General features: G+C 36.3%; 2 protein-coding genes across 2 annotated transcripts; one reads left to right on the top strand and one right to left on the bottom strand.

Moving 5' to 3' along the window:
* Positions 1-2,367: 2,367 nt before the first annotated feature.
* On the bottom strand, positions 2,368-9,253 carry LOC112561551 (survival of motor neuron-related-splicing factor 30-like). Its single transcript, XM_025234110.1, has 7 exons — positions 9,092-9,253; positions 7,616-7,681; positions 5,396-5,556; positions 4,633-4,720; positions 3,845-3,930; positions 3,473-3,599; positions 2,368-3,221 (listed from the first exon to the last, which is right to left on the bottom strand). The coding sequence occupies exons 1-7, from the start codon at positions 9,248-9,250 to the stop codon at positions 3,075-3,077; spliced, it is 834 nt and encodes a 277-aa protein (XP_025089895.1). The 5' UTR covers positions 9,251-9,253; the 3' UTR covers positions 2,368-3,074.
* A 59-nt stretch (positions 9,254-9,312) lies between these two features.
* On the top strand, positions 9,313-17,730 carry LOC112561550 (protein ABHD13-like). Its single transcript, XM_025234108.1, has 7 exons — positions 9,313-9,710; positions 10,371-10,593; positions 11,632-11,732; positions 12,044-12,297; positions 12,983-13,087; positions 13,516-13,623; positions 14,214-17,730. The coding sequence occupies exons 1-7, from the start codon at positions 9,479-9,481 to the stop codon at positions 14,313-14,315; spliced, it is 1,125 nt and encodes a 374-aa protein (XP_025089893.1). The 5' UTR covers positions 9,313-9,478; the 3' UTR covers positions 14,316-17,730.
* The last annotated feature ends 114 nt before the right edge of the window (positions 17,731-17,844 follow it).

The raw sequence follows: 17,844 nt of genomic DNA, 5'->3' as shown, positions 1-17,844 counted from the left end.
TGTAAATACGGTCAGCAGGTAGCAGGACACGTTTGCCATTCTGGGACAGCAGCACACAACCTCGATTTCTTTGTTCAGCTATTCATCCAGAGAAGAACAGTTCCTTTAAATCCTTGCAGACCAGTCAACGTCTTGATCAGGACTGTTCATTTACGGCATCTGTTGTGTCTGTGATGTCCAGGGTGAGTCTGAGAAAGAGCAGACCATCAATGAAGATCGACAAATACATCCTGTCACACCCATACAGATAACTAACTGTGTCACTCTCATTGCCACCTACCTGTTTCTTGACACTATAGAGGAGACACAGAGCAAAGTCTTCGTCTATTTGAAGTCAATAAGCGAAGTGTTTGGTTGAGGGAGACCAACGGAATTTTAGTCTCGCCTCCCCTAAAACAAACCTAATTTCTTTCTAGATGCAGAGTCTGATAACAGGGTTGGACCGGCTTAATTGGCCGAGATGTTGCCTTAGTTTCTGATCGGGCATAAAACACCAGCAACCAGCCATATTACCAACCACACCCGTTTGTATGCGCTTCACAAGACTGCGGGCGCCACCCGTTTATTTCTTTCGTGAGGTCAAGGAGCGTGAACATCAAAGGATTTCACCTTACCCTAGAAAGCTACCTCTTACTCTAACACTTGTCTTTTGTTTTACCTTTTCGGCACCGGAAGTAACTGTAAGCCAAGAACCTATAATAATGGTCGTAGGTAACCGTCACGGTCATTTTGGAGTTTACTGGTCGAGCCATGCAGGATCATAGAAATGTTTTACCTGTTTGTTGAGCAGGGTTTGATATAGTTATATATGTAGGAACTGCATGGTTGTGCCAGTAAAGACTTCTTCTGGGTGTTATGTTGTATACATTATTTAGTGTACTGGTCGGCAAGAAACTCCGAATCCACAGTTTCTGAAACAAACGATAAGCAACTGTTTTGTGCGTGGTTTCAGGAATTTTAATTCCTCGTCTGCACCGAGTTAAGCACAAGGGCAAGTGGTCGCTGCAGCCTTTAGGTGGTACACACATTTTGTTGTTGCAATTCATCAGGAATTTACTGTTCATGTGTTTGATGATGTTAACATTTCAAATATATATATTATGGTAGTGAAGAGATCTTTAGTCAAGACACAATTCAGTCTGCTGATGCAGGAATGTGTCCGAAATAAAAGATCTCAGGGCAGAGAAGAAGAAAAACAAAGTCCTCCCTCCATGGTTTTCTCTCTTTGTGTGTATACAATATACATATACATTCATAAACTAAGTACTGCGATAATTACAAACTGCTCTCCCCACACTTCCGGTGTTTCCCATTGATAATAAGTTACCTACGATTCAATATATTTTTAGCAACACAGTCATTACCGTGTCAAGCTTTTTTAAAATGTCGCTACAGATTTATTTGGAGCGTTAAAAGTGTGCAGTCATCCGATGAGAAATGTAGTGAACCACGAACATAACAAGTGCCCTCTTTGGCTCTTGGTGAACTTTCCTATCCCCCAAACCCAGCCTCTCAAATCTTTCGATTTAGGAGTGCGGATTGTATTTGAACCAAAACGCCAGTTATTTATATCCACTAGAACTTCTTTCATTAAAAGCCTACAGAGAGCTTTGTGTAGGTGTAAATGGAGGGGCGTGGGGTGGCGAAGACATAAATAGTCATGCTTCCACATTGGTAAAACCAAGGCAGACTTGGGTCATGTGATGTGTGGGCGGGTAGGTGTGCTTTAGATCAGATGCTTCTTACAAAATTCCAATGGCATTATGGGGCCTCCAGAGGAGATTTCTCCATTTGTCCAGAGTAAGTTTTGACTGTGAAACGTGACAGAGCTCTATACTCAATAACATAAAATTTTAGGCACCATGTTTACAGCTGTAAAAGAAATTTAAATTTGTAAGGGAAACCTTACTCTACCCTGTCTCTATCCCAGTAATTACAGGCCTTTTCATGAACTGATTCTTTGTCAAACAATTGATTGGTTTTATTGAGACGGGCTGTGCATGAAATTTATTCGCTTACAGGAAACAGTACCAAAAAAATGTTTGGTTTCCACTTGCTTGCCCCTTGACTCTTATTAGCTGTGATAAAGAATGAACACACCTAGCTCTGGTAGTTTTTTTGGCAGAGAAATAATATTATGTACTTATTCACTTTTATATTTTGCATGTATCAAGCCTGTCTTCATAATGTGCACATGTAATGTTGGTGACAGGATCATCAACAGATGATTATACTAGATTGAATAACATGGCACACCGCAATAATGAGACTGACATAGTGACAGAACACATGTAATCATGAGACTCTTTGTGATATTAATCATTTGCATATTCTTTTACAACAGCTGAAAGTAATGCACACACAGTGGAGAGACATTCAGACATTTATTCAGTTAATTCTCATGCTGACAATGATACTCTGGCAAATGACTATAGTGTAAAATGTCTATGAACACTTTTAAATGAGGAATTCCCTTACCCCCTAAAAAGTGACCATCATAAAATCCACAAAAATTCCCCTGCCATGCATTCCATGATTACACCCGAGGAGCTGAAAATGAAAGAAACACATCCATGAACTGAGTCATGTCTGGTTTTACGTTATGAATATGAACTGCCAAAAGAAGCCCTTTAGCTGGTTTCCTTGAGAACAGAAATATAATAGCTGCTGTGTACTGCATTACCACCTTATTCCAGAAACATATTTACATAGCATATCAAAAAATATGTATTTATTTAAATAAAAGAAACTGGATAACAGCATTCTCAAAATTAATTTTCAATTATTAAGCATAAAAGCAACTTCTTACTCAAGCACAATCACCCACTTCTGCTCACACCATTTTTTTGATTATATACACTCTCTTGTAATGTGCATTGCTGCACTCACTCATACACAGACACACAAAAGCATGCTTACATCCCTCTCTATCATCTCTCTGCTCTACAATCCATTTTGCAGCAGACAGCACACATATGAAAGTAATGGACAGGAAGGAACATACACAACTGTCATTGAATTTCCACTGAAAATTTGAAATTCACATGAAGTTTGTAACAGCACAACATCTGCAACTACTTCTTCCACTTTTCTTGCATCTGGTACGCAGTCATTGGGCGTCCACTTACACCACAAGTTCCAACACCAACACGGCCGTTGATAGAATCTGGTGTTGCGAATATACTCTTCTTTACTTTTCCTTTAGTTGTCTTTGAAAATACCTGACCAAAAGTCAAAGTAGATCAGCAGGCATGTGGGATACTATCAAAACCTAAAGAATTAAAGTACTGACAAAATGAATTCCACACAAAAACTATTTTCCACAACTTTAATTTGTGCATGCTATTTTAGACATAGGATGAATAGATCTTAATGACAAAGAATACAATGAAAGTCTGAGTTGCTAGAAACAAATGGCCAATAACTGAGCAAACATCAAAACTAGGATACACACTAGCAGCAGTAAACTTACCTTTGCATTAAAATCAAGCCACTTGTTCTTCTCAGACTCCCTCTCCTCTTCCAACTGCTTTAGTCGTTGGGCTTTTTTCTGAGACTTCTTGCGTTTATACTCTCTCTGTTCTGCCATCAGATCTTTCCTGTTTTGCAAAAACAATGTACTGCATAAATGGTTGGGGAGGGATAGACAATTACGACACTGTGATATGTAATAGAAATATAATTGGCTAATATTTTCTGCAGAGATTAATTTGGTGCAAAGCTGACATTTTAAATTTACAGACTATTTCGAACGAATGTGTTAAAGCAGACATATACTAAAGTAATTGTACATCTACTAGTATATCGGTAAAAGCCCACCATGAGTCCAAAAATTAAAACTTACTTGGACTTAATCTTTTTCGCGTCTGGTCCACTAGCACTTTCTGCAACTCTTTTTTTGTCTTCTTCGATGGGTTTAAGCATGCCAACCTGTTAAGACTAAACTCATGATAGTTTATCAAAAACAAAACTAAACAAAAATATATCAAAAGAAGACAATTTTGATTGGTGAAATGGAGACTGCAAACAGAGAAAAATCAAACACCCCATTGGAACAAATATCAAAATTTATATCAGCAGAGGAATCTGCATTTATGTACTGATTTCCATCTTACTCAAAACAATGAATGTACATTATCTCTTTAAAAAATTATTGTTATTATTAGAAATGATAATTAAATTTCAAAATTATTTTAAATGGATTTTTCCTCGATTTTTAACAAATTTTATAGCTTCCTATTTTTATTTTGCATGAAGAAATGCATACCAGAGTTTTTATTTTTTTGGGGTGCCAGTAGCCATTACCATCACTAATAACAGGCACAAAGATTCATAAGATCGCACTGTATTACATTGTACTTTCTTATAATTTTTTCGTTCGGGATGAGGGGTGTGTATGCATATGCATGCATTATCAATGTGTGACATGTTATTTGTAAGTGTTCTTTTGCAAGCCAAAAACAATCTTTGGTTCTGGCCTTATACAGACAATAAAGATAAATTCTTATGATTTGAAGAAGTCATTAAAAAAATACTTTTTTTGACAGTTTTGTCTAACCTATACATACTATTCTTACTTTATGGTACACTGATGTATAGATAATCTGGCTCAAAATGTCTGGTAACACATACCTGAGTAACATCTGTGTTGCCATATTCACTGAAGGTGACAGTGCAAGCACCATCCTCTAGTATTTCTTCAACAACTGCCTCATAGTACCTTTTAAAGAATCAAGCGCATGACATGCAATATATACATGCATAATTAAGCACAGTTAGAACTCTCATAACACACAATTAAACATCATCATTTGATGCCATTCATCTCAAAGACTTACACATTTGAAAAATAACAGGTTGCACACAGGAAAATGAAGGCATCTCTGTGAAAGTGCACACATCTAGTGCACGTTTTTCAACACTAGCTTTGGCCATTCAGTAAAGCGACAAAATGGTGCAATTTCACTGTACACTGTGACAACAGCACAAATAATATTCACTGTTGTTGTGTTGTGTTCAGTACTGGACTTGGCACATATGTGTTGCTATGAAGCAGGTGTTAGCGATAAGTGAAATGGTAACAGATTTATGCCATATGCAATGGATTAGAAAGTCTCTAATACAACTCCTGGCTAAATTCAACTATTTGCACAAATACCACAATTCTCACGTGAACATTTTGCTCCATGCATTTCTTTCACTGTGGTTTAGCATTAAAGTTGTGGAAACTAGGAACATGGGCACTTTGATCTGAAATACCCTCATAATCATCTGTAGAGTCATCTATGCTACATGCAAACTGACTTAATTGGTTATGTGGTGCATATCTGTCACATAAAAAAGGCACAAAAAGGGTTCACGAAAAATCACAAAGAAATTTATTTAGGAAGCTTACTGGCCATCATCAGAGAACATTGCCAAGCAACGGTCTCCAACACTCCATGAGTACTGAGGCTGTTCAGTGGACGTTTCATCTGTGAATTCCTCCTGATCACCACTCACAGCACTTGTGTCACGATGACCTGATATCAGCTCTTGTGTCAAGTTGATGACCTCCTGTAGGATACACAAGAACTCCAGAACATTAATGTGTGATGCTTAAAGTGTTTTAGTAACCTCTGAATAACAAAGTGTACAGACTACATGGTCACAAAATCTATATGTGCTAAAACCTAAAAAGACCCCAGATTTTTTTTATTATTCATTCTCTAATTACAGGACCTCGTGCAATTTGGTACTGCCAAATAATGCAGTTTTCTACAGAATATTTCTGCTGGAAGGATTAAATAAAAATCACCTAATGACTTGCAAAACATATGCCATCTTTCGACAAAGATTCTGACACTATTACCTATCACTTTAACTAGCATCAACATCCAAATTAGCTCAGATATTTCAAGGTGCTGTTTCCAAATAAATCTATGCAGTAAAATCAGTACATAAGGAAGAAAGAGGCAGCCGCTGGAAGAAACCAAAACTGACAACTGGCAGAAAGCGGCATGGCTGGGGAAGTACTTACGCAAAACCCAACGGGCAGCACAAACGATAGGAAAGGTAGCGTGGAGCTGCCGTCATCTACAAAACAAGAGTCTCAGAGGCATTAGGTTGGTTTATTTCATAATTTACTTACAATGTCTAGACATCAGGCAGGCATGAGTACTGATGCAGTTGTGTGTAAGTTCTCTCTGTGCAGTTACAGCGAATGTGCCCCTAGTGATGACTTGTACATGTGCCACAACTACAAATAAACAGCACTAGTATGCACAGAAGGCAAATACTACTGGTACTAGTTTGATCCTAAAATATTTTTATTATCCCTTTACATGCTGAGTTTTGTGCAGACGCCACCTCTTGAATTCCCTTTCTAATCAAGTATTTTGACATAATGGTTCTAGGGTCACATCATGATGCACTTTTTGGATGTTTACAAACCATGAATCATAACCATAACTATGCCTTCTGAGAATTAATTCCTTTTAAAATTATATATTTATTTTAATTTAGATAAGTTTGATAAATTTTAAAACTTGCTATCAATTTTAAGGCAAAAGTTTTTGACAGTATATAGTCACACTTGAAAACAGACAACTCTCTAACCCCCACTCGCATCAGTGACCACATAAAATATGCAGTTAATAGGTGTAACAATTTTCTTCATAAAATAAAGCTGAAGAAGAATCCACTGCGTGAACTGACTGGTTGCTTGGTGAAGCTACAAATGCCTGCCTGATGTAGCACTATTATCCTCTGGTCTGCATAGTATTTAATGATGGAGTCCCATGAAGAATTTTTAAAAAAAAAACCCAAGCAAACAAAAAAGCCTAAAACACGCATACTCACGAACATCCAAGCATGCATGCACACTGCAAAAGATGCACTTGCATATGCAGAGGTGTACCCTAACTCTTTTTAAAGCAAACAGATCTTTGATAATGTATCCAAACTGTAGCCTCTCACCTTCCAAGATTGATTATACAAATCACTTATACCTCAACACTGAAGCTCTCTATCATGGGGCTGCAATAAATCATTACCTTCAACACTCTTGTGCTCAATGATTTCATTTAAATTCTTATTCCACTGTGCAAGCAATTGTTTAAAAATCTTAAATTTATCTTCCTCTATCAGCTAGTTTTAAATTAAAGAGTATTTTGAACCCCACCCTAGTAGACCACAGTTCATGATATGTTTCATTGTTAAGACTTTAGTTGAAAAAACCCCAGTATATTACGACTGTAGTGTTGGTTTAATTAGTACCAGTTTAAAAAAAAATAAATTCTAATGTACTCCCCTGCATAAGCATGACATGTCATAAAGATGTCATGTCAAGCATCCAAATGTTGATACTTTCACAACCACACTGTCAAATGTTTTGAACACATTCCTCTGTAAAGCAAAACAAACAAAACTTGCACACTGTATGAAAAGTGTCAACAATACGCAGCAAATAATCTGTATGATGCATTCATGACTTCACCACACACCTTGCCCATCCCTCAAAAGATAAAATATCCGACATTATTGAAATTTGTCTAAGAGTGATATATAGGTGCTTATTCTAAAGTGTTAAGTTTAACTTATGCTTAACTTAAAGTGTTATATCTGCTACACCCACCAGGAGATCATTCTTTAGTTTCAGCAAATCTGAGTTTTCTGGATCTGTTGTTAAAGATGCTTCAACCTGAAAAATACAAAAGAGAAAAAAACAACACATTAAAAAAAACAATGTAACTAAGCTGTTTGATTATTCCATCTTTGGCACTTAAGGAATCTAATAATTAATTAGGTATTTTGCCATTTTTTTGACTTGCAGACAACAGAGGGTGTATGTAAATAGTAATTATTCTGATATTGTTGTTACAAGCACTGGGTTGTTGTCTATCACCCCTGTTGTTTATCATGTACACTGACGCAGAAGAACAGAGGAGAACAGCTTCCTCATTAAGTTCTCTGATAACACTGCATTGTTAACTCTTTTGCAAGAACATAAGAAAGATCATGGTAATGCCTTAACAAATTTTGGACAGTGGTGCGACAAGAACTTTCTGGAGTTAAACTGTAGACAAAACAAAAGAAGTAAATATAGACTTTAGGAGCATCAAAGAGGATTTTGTTACTCCCAGTGTGATACACTGTAAACCAGTTGAAATTGTTAACTTTATTAGGTACCAGGGAACTATTTTTGATTGCCAGCTCAAAAGGAATTTAAACACCGAACACATTGTTAAACATGGCCAACAAAGAATGTACCCTCTTCGTAAGCTCAATAGTTTTTCAGTTCATCAAGCAATCTTAGGCCGTTTCTACCAGTCGTTTATTGAGAGTCTTATATCTTTTTTATTTGTAAGCTGGTTTCAAAATCTCTGTCCATGATAGGAACAGTCTGAACAGTATTATCCACATTTGTTCTAAGATAATGGGTGTCGGACAGAGGGATTTAGCTTCTTTTTGTGATCAACAGTTAGGAAAGCTTCGCGCAATTTTTCCATACCTGAACATGTACTATTCAGAGAATTTGTATTAACTCAGGTAAACGCTATTCCATGCCAATATGCAAAAGTAACGGACACCTGAAATTGTTTGTGACATCTGCGGTCCAGCTGCTCAACCGCAGATGAAGTGTCAGTGGTGTGTGTGTGTTGTTGTAGATTTGCACATGATTATTCTTGATGAAAGTTTGTTGTTTGTTTTATAGTATATATATATTGTCTTCCTTTCGTGTGCTAATGTACATCTTGCACCTTGCAGTGAACTTGTTCTACTTTTACTTTTATTTTTAACTTACTGTAGCTAGAGCACATGTTCTAATTGCGCACTGGTACAAATAAAGTTGATCATTGTCATTGTCCTCATTGTCGAGTACCCTACTGATCTTTGCACACCAGATTGTACTGCACGCCAGTTTTTTAATTTGATTAGTGACTATTACTGTATAGTAACTAGTACTGTATAATGTAGTTGTAGTCGACAAGAGATTGGTACGTTTTGCAGTCTGCACTTTCCACTCACACAATCATAAAGATGGACAGTACAACAAAACCTTTCTTCTATTACGTGTAGATGAATCAGACATCTAAAAGCAAAGATTTACCTGCTGAAGCTGTAATTTGTAGGTTTTAAGGTTTTCCTGTAGTTCCTCTGCCATAACGTCTATATAACAAATCAAATATTCTGAAATGAATATTTTTTTGAACTGAACGTTGTCACTAAACCTGTTCAGCGATCTCGGTTTCCGGATACTATTGCGCATGCGCACAGGCTACTTCCGGCCTTTGCTCCGTCTCGCTGCTTTCGATTACAGGGCGGCGTCGACATTGTGAGACATGAATATGCATGCAGGTGCTACGGGAACTCTTCAAGCGGATATGGCGACCTCCTAGCACCTGAAAACAATTTACAAGGCAGGAAAAGCTATTAGTGTTAAAAGCGTGCCTTTCATGAAAAAAAGCATGACAGAGATTACATTTGTTATTAAAAAATGTTAGAGGTTGAAAAAGACTTGGAAAGTGGTGAAAAAGATCAGAAAATGCCGCCTAGAAGAAATTTCGTTGGGAAAGGGTTTGCGACTATAGAACTTGTCAGCCGAATCGTTCTGAAAGTTGTGGTGCGATTTTGGAGATTGTGTACGACGGGTCTTTTAGTTATTGTCTTGGTATTTTGCGTCCACGGAGGAATTCTGGCTTTCCTACTACTTGTTCTTGGAGTCCTCGGTGAGTAGCTTTTAAATTAAATTTTCTTCGGTGACAATATCAGCGCTAGTCGTACCGCAGGGAATTATTATACGAAAATAGCAGTGATAGTAACCATAGTATCCAGTATCCCGAGGATAACAATAGTGTTACATCAGGCAGGCATTTGTAGCTTCACCAAGCTGTCAGTCAGTTCACACAGTGGATTCTTCAACAAATTATACAGCTTTGTTTTATGAAGAAATATTAATCATGCATTTCATTTAAATCGTAACCTAGAATAAATGACATTTAGATCTTTATAAGAGTTACCCGAAAAAGAATGAGAAGTACAAATAAAAAGAACAAATTGAATGTGGAGTGAATGGGGGGGGGGGTGTATAAAGTCATAGGTTAGCTAAACAAGTCAACGTATGCCATTGTATGGTTATTTTAATAGGTCAACAGGCATAAATCAGTGCCTCTAAATAATTAATAGTCATTGTTATTAAGAATATGCATCATTATGTTAAAGCAGTTTGTGTTTAAATTACTGCTTTTAGTATGATGATTAGGCAATGCTAATTTTAATGTTTAAAATCCATATGGCAGGAGGATGGAGGTGAGGAGTACACTTTATACAGGCTCTGAGAATGTTTCTTTTTAATCAATATCGTTCTTCACCCATTTGATGCTGAGCAGGTCTGATGTACAATGCACAAGATATGCTACTGTATCACCCTGATGTGCCTCCAGAGTCACGCATGTATGTCATTCTCCCAAGTGCCTTTCATCTCCCTTTTGAAAATCATTCAATCTTAACAAAAGACAGGGTGAAGATCAACATCATTTTAGTAAAACAGCCTCAGCCTGGACGGCCTACTTTGCTCTACTTTCATGGAAATGCTGGCAATGTAGGACATAGGTAAGTATAAGCAAGTGAGAAAGAGACCAATGTGTGTGAGAGAGGGCTTATTTGGGACATTTTACAATTATTTAATTGGAACAGCCATTTTGCTAATTTCCCATTCTTGAATGTGACTAAGATTTAACCTGAAGGGGTAATTAGATTTGTAACTGTTTCCAAACTTAGATAACAGTAAGAACCAGGGATGTGTTCAGTTCACTGTACAGTAATCCCTCGTTTATCATGGGAGATGCGTTCCAGAACCACCCGCAATAACCGAAAATCCGCGAAATAGAAATGGTATATATATTTATGTATTTATACACTATATTAAGGCTTTATAAACCCTTCCCAAAACTTTTATGCTACATAAACCTTTTCCCATTTTCTTCATAACCATTCCCACACTGTTCTGCACATGTATTGTACCCTTACAGTAAATAAAAGAACAAACACATAATATGTACTGTAGAGTAATACAGTACAGTACCTGTAATAGAATGAAAGACGAAAAAGTACACAAGGCGCCGCTGTACTGATCCAATTGGGGGCTAGGATATAACGCAGCACTCTCTGGTTGGTCGCTTCTCTAGCAACCAACCAGTCGTTTGCTTACAATTGTGAGTAGGCACGTAGCATCTCAGGCAAGCGATGCTGGTTCTTGTTTCAGAGTAAATACATGCACTGTTTACTGTAATTCATATTAATTTTATTATTTATAATATTAATATTAGTAATATTTTTTATACTCTTTGTGATTTTTTTCATCTAAAAATTCATAAAATATATATATTTTCCACTGATAAAAATTTTGCAGAAAATCCGCAAAAAAGTGTAGATTCGCGAATCATTATTCCCATTAATTTCTTATAAAAACCCGCAAAATAGCAAAGCTGCGAAAGGTGAGGCGCAAAGTGGTGAGGGATTGCTGTATTTAATTTTGCTTTTAAAAAATTACAAGATTAATCATGTGTCACTCTATTTAGCTCTTGCTGGGTGAAAGGTTGTGCAATTGTTTTTATTTATAATAATGCTTTTGTTTTTTGCTTTTTTCAGACTGCATAACGTGTTAGGATTGTATACAGCTTGTGGGTTCAATGTGTTGTTGGTGGAGTATAGAGGTTATGGCCGAAGTGAAGGCAGCCCTTCAGAACAGGGTGAGACTATTAACCTGAGTGAGCGAGTCCATTAGCTTAAGTTCATTGCACACAGACTTTATTTTTTGACCTGTAGACTGAGTTCTTAAGGCATAAGTACACAAGATTATAAAGATAGAACTCTTAATTGTCCAGAAACAAAAATATAATAAACCCAGTTATTTCTCTTTTAGAAAAGTGAAGTGTTTAAAGAAATTTATTTTTAGTACAGCTAGCAGTTGTTTTTATTCAAAGGACATTCATGCTTCATGTTTTATCATGTTCTTGTGTGGCAGTAAGATGTGTATGTAGTTTCTTTCCAACCTCTCCAGGCCTTTACTTAGATGCAGAGGCTAGCATGGACTTCCTTTTACAGAGAAGCGACCTTAACAAGCAGCAGATTTTTGTCTTCGGACGATCGCTTGGTGGAGCTGTGGCTGTGTACCTGGCAACGTGTCCATTCTATGCTCAGCATGTGAAGGCTGTGATACTTGAGAATACTTTTATCTCCATTCCTAGCATGGGAGAGCAGATTTTCCGTTTTGGCTTCTTTGCCTATATACCTTGGTGGTGCTACAAAAATTTGGTATGGAAATGTTGATTGGGAATTGAGTGTGATCAGTAGCATATTTGAAGAGAATTGATACTTGTGAGGACCTATGCAATTTTCAGTTTAAAATATTTAGAAATGTATTATACTAAAAGACTTTATTGGAATCAACATTTCCACACATCAGATCACCTTGATGCAGACAAGTATTCGCTTGTATGTAAATGCAGCAAATGCTTCCTCATCCACACTCACACACACGCGTGCTCGCACAGAGTTCAAGTAATTATTTTATTTCCACACATAGAGTTAAGTAGCATCATGTATTTTGAATGACTAATGAATGCGTCATATTATTTACATTATCATATAGGTCACATAAATATCCGTTAGGGTTAACATCCATCTTTTGCAGTAAAGAAATTATTAATGTGTATCACTATGGCTTCCACAATAATGGTGAGAATTTAAACAGCACAGTTAACCCGTATCTGATGCTAGCAAAATAACAACAGGAATATGAAAAATGGACGTAACTTTCAAAAAAGATTTTGAGTCATATGACCTACTATTTGACATTTTATAAGCTATTTGATAGTATGCCTTTAGGTACAATTTTAGTAATGTACAATTGGGAAACTCATATCTTTCTAAGTGTTGATGGAATGTGTTGGCTGGGGTTAGCGATCATAGTCCTGGAATTTCTTCTTTTTGGTTACAGTTTCCAACACAAAAGAGAATACCTAAAATGCACCAGGCCACACTCTTTATATGTGGTCTGAAAGATGAACTTGTGCCTCCAAAGATGATGCAGACTCTTTATTCTGTGAGTAAATGCTTAATTTGCTATTGTAGAAATTTGTCTAGGAAAGATTAAGCTAGCGAGGACATATAATAATACACATACATGGTAGGGGTGAGGAGTTCTTTCGTAGGTAAAGTAGATGGAAACTACTTGTACTAAACACCTGATACAATGCCTTAAGGAACAATGCTAGAAATGTGTGACTATAAGTTACCTGTTAAGTCATATTTATTTCTGTGTTGCTTTCGGCAGACCTATTAAAGGGTTTCTTGTATGATCACAGGAAAACATCACAGTAACAGGAATTGTGGTTAATCCACAAATAATATTTATTTCATTCGACTGAAAAAGTACCCCGTATAAAGATTACAGGTTTTTTTTCTGGGGGTTGAATGCTTTTTTTTATGCGTAGAAACATTAAAGTTTAGTCATCCCAGGTCTGTTTTCAGAGCTCAGGAAGCGAAAAAAAGAGAATAGAAACCTTTCCTGATGGTACACACAATGAAACTTGGATGTGTCCAGGATACTATGAAGCTATTTACAGCTTTATGGATCAGGTAAACATGCAGCATGAATGGCAGAGTGAAAAATAGAATTTAAAAAAAAAGGAAAACCTCTAAAGGAGTACGTGTCTGTGCATGAATGTATGCCTCCATGTATGTATCTGTGTTTATGGGTGGAGGTGGAGCAAGAGAGAAGATAACTGTATATACCACATAAGGAGGAGCAAAGAGGTGTAAAGTATGCAACTGTGCAACTGTGAGAAAGGCGATAAATGTAAGGAAAATAGAAAAGACAAATTTGAGAAGAGATAATGTTCTTGTTTTAAGTGTGCATTGTTAATATAGTCACCTATGTTTTTAAATTTTTTAATAGCTTTTACTCTTAGAGGAAGAACATTAAACATAAAAAGAATAATGCAGTAAAAATAATGATGATTTTTGTTATCGATGTAATAGTTACACATTTTTACTTTCAAATAGCAGTGTTTAATGCAAGTTTGGCTTCTTTTGACACAAATAATGTTGCCAGTTGTCTTTTTCTTTTCAATGTTGATGGTGATGACATGATATTTTGATGGTTTGGTAAAGCAAGATTTCAAAGTGTTGGACAATGAACAAAATCCAAAACAATCTTCTTTGTGCAGGTTCTAAATCAAGAAGACTTCAGATCTCCCCTTGCCAGCGTAGCCGTACGCTCGCATGCTGTGCAAACCTCGGTTAATTTGGATACCCTCATGGCTGTCTGAACCTACACCTCTTTCTCCCATGCCCACTGAGAGGATATCTCTTTTAAATCAGAGGACACTGAGGTCGTTTTAGGCATGCAAAGAGTTTTTGTACAGTGTTCATGAAAGTGTCACTACAAACTGTTAAGATTCTAAGATAAAAAAACAAATGCAGGCACCAACAGTCACGCATACACACACACAAACTGACTTTGAGACAACCATGCATATAGGCATTGAGGCAAATATGCATGAAATCAGTCATGAACACAGATCTAATAAAAATGTACATAACTCTTCATGTTAATGTAACATTTACAGTTGTTTGAAAATTCTGAATTGACATGATCAGTTTACCAGTATCGTTTTGACTGATGCCATAGGTGATACACATTTTTGCTTTTGAAAAAGCAGAAATATTGGAACTGTACAGTCTGTCTCATACTATGTGTGTGGTAATTCCTTCATATTTTCAAATCTGCTGTTGCAGTATTACAAATTTCTGGGCTATTCATAATTTCCGGTGTGTATATCACATTGCCATCTTTTATGCAGCAGTATGGTATAAAGTGTCTGGTTTATAGATGATTAAACAAGAGGTGCATATGTTAATTTTACTCAATCCTGCAATTTGCAATCAAGGCATTCCATATAACAAGGGCAAAACCATGATTTATTCTTTTTAAATGAAAGATCCTTTAATTTGAAACAAGGCAACAACCTTAATGCTGAGCGTGCTATAAAGATACATTGATAAACTGCCCAAGCTGAAGATTTATAACTCAGAGCATTAATCTTCCTCTCAGGCAAAATGTCTTCTACAGGCTGCCAAATTTTTGGTTAATTTACAATATAAAATTATGCCACAAACTAATAAAATAGAAATTAATCTAGGAGGAAAATTCTGCCTCTAGAAAATAGCACTTTTTTTATAGATCACATAATCTGAAACAGTTTTGAAGTAGGGTCACAGTAAAAACTTGGTATGTAGTAAAAAAATAAATCTACTGATCTGAAGGTGATTTAAGAAGATCAGTAATGAAGAAATCTCAAGATATGTAGTTATTTTCCACTTTAAGGAAACAAATTTAATAGCACTCTGCACGAATATGTTTTGCTCATTTCACCACAGAAAGTACAATTGAAGTTGGAAATCCAGTCAGTAAATTTAAACTAAGGGAAGTAACTTGAAATGAGCTTTATATTTGCAGCAGCTACTTACCCTGTACTTCTGGTTAGGGGATGAAAAAATTTCCAAAAACTCTTGACAAATTTGCCTAGTTTGTCAACTGTAGTATGATAGCAAGCCAGTCCACTGCCATTGAGTTAAAAGAAAAGTTGAAAATTTAGACCTGTGGTTGAGCCTGCTCACAATATGATAAAACAGAAATTATGTATTTAAAAAATTCACTCATATCACCCTTGCTCTTGTTATGTGCAATGCCTCAAGTGTGCTTCTTGTGATGAGTGGAATGCAAGGAAAGGGGAGAGTATTTGTGGGCAGAGCTCTCACTTGAGGGCTGGGGTTAAAAGTTTCTAGATTCAGGAGTTCTGGAATTGCATGATGCTACTGAATGTTTCAAACCTCACCATACTGGATCATAATGACCTACAAAGGGATGATGCTCTTGGGATTCCTAGTCAACTGTATGTTGCTATCTGGGGGAAAAAAGACTGATCAAACAATTCTTTAAGAGTACTTGTGGCTTGTGAGAATGAATTATAGAACAGTTGCAGTGTCACGATGTGCCTTACTTCACAGCTGCGCCATAAACCGAGTGCTTTTTCCCCCCAAAAAAATGGATTGTAAACATGATACTAATTCCCAATTCTGAGATTATAACACCATCACTTTAGGATTCTTTTTACCATATATGAGCTTAATTTGTTTTGATGCTTGTGCTCCTTGTTGCTTATAAACTGGGTGTTTCATCATCTTCTTGCCCATTAGTCTGGTATATTCACTGACAATTTTGATTGCACATTGCCTTTTAAAACAGGTTATGATGCTTTATGTGAATTGTAAAGCATATTTCAGAGCTGTTTCTATTTTTAAGATATTTAATTTTGTTGAGGGTCTTTATAATACAAGGGCACATGGACCATGATATTTATTCAATAAGCTCATAAATATATGATGACAAATTGTAAAAAAGGTATATTTATTGCTTTTCTGCACCAGTGTATCTTTAACATGTTTAAATGGATGGATGCTGTGGAGAAGGTATGAGTTCGGATGTCAACTTTTATTGATATTTCTTTGCACTGTTTGCTGTACCTAGAAAGAAAGAAGCTATGTATGAGGTGTGCCCAACACATAACCTAATTTAAAATTTTGTATCTTTTGTTGTAAGTATCCTGATTATTATTTTTTTGGTTGGCACTCACTTCAGCTTTGTTTTTTTGGTCATGATTTCAGATACAAGTTTTCATATCCTTACATCTTTATCTTATTGCATAACAGGTTAATGAATATATGATCTCTTGACGCCAAAATGATTATAAAACCATTTTATAGAACAATCAGAATGATGAAAAATAACATCTATGCAAGTGTACTGCACATTCCTGTGACCTTTGTTATGCAATATGCTGCTTTGATCTGGCACTTTGAAGCCTTTGTTGTATTATATTTTGCTCTTCAAACCATGATTTTCAAAGCGATGCACTGAGTATATTACATTTTCATTTCTTGTCACAGTTTTGCTTTAGACAGTATGTTATTAATAGTCAGAAAGTCACTGTAGTTCCTGGGTCAGCAGTTTTCTCACATGGTTTCTGAAAAGCATACCTCTTTGGTGATTGGTGTCTGTAACTACATGCATAAACATTGGTAGTTATATTTTCAGGTGTGTGAGAGAGTGCAAGAGAGACAGAGAGATTGGCAAAGAAGATGGAGAATACAGGTGTAAGGTTGCTGAAGCAAATTTCACTATCATGACTTATGTGGGAGACAAGAAAATTTTGTTTTATGTAGTTTCAAGTAGCTTTAGCCTGTACACAAGTGCACATACCTTCAAACATCAGGCAGGGTTGTGGACTTGTAATAAACCAAATGGTATTGTGGTAATAGTATGGTGTTTGGTGCCTCCTCGTATTATAGAAAGGTATTTATGAGTGGCTGTGAATGGTTCATAAAGTTGTGAACCATGCTGTTTTTGAGATTTACAACTGGGGCTGGGCTAGGACAGAAAACTGAGAAGGATATAGAATGGCCTTTCTCATTTTTAACATTTAGAATGGAGATGTACAAAGTCAGGGGTCAATGTAAATTGTATTCAAAAGTGTAACATCTGTCCAAACATTCAACTGATGAAACACTGGTAGCAGTAATCAAGGTTTCTTTACAATTTGTTATTTAAGAATTGCTTAGACTTATTATTAAGTTTGTTTAGACCAATGTACTTTCTTAGTAAATTATGGACTTTTAATGCCATCCTCTCATTATTTGTTCTTTTTGTTATTCTTTGTACTTTTTTCTCTCACTCATTCAGATGCTCACTCACCTATATAACTGGCATTTTAATAACATTGATTTATCACAGTCCTT

The sequence above is a fragment of the Pomacea canaliculata genome, linkage group LG4, assembly GCF_003073045.1.
Source record: "Pomacea canaliculata isolate SZHN2017 linkage group LG4, ASM307304v1, whole genome shotgun sequence".
NCBI lineage: Eukaryota > Metazoa > Mollusca > Gastropoda > Architaenioglossa > Ampullariidae > Pomacea > Pomacea canaliculata.
Note: the sequence above shows the minus strand (reverse complement) of the source record. Positions and strands in the feature narration are given on the sequence as shown.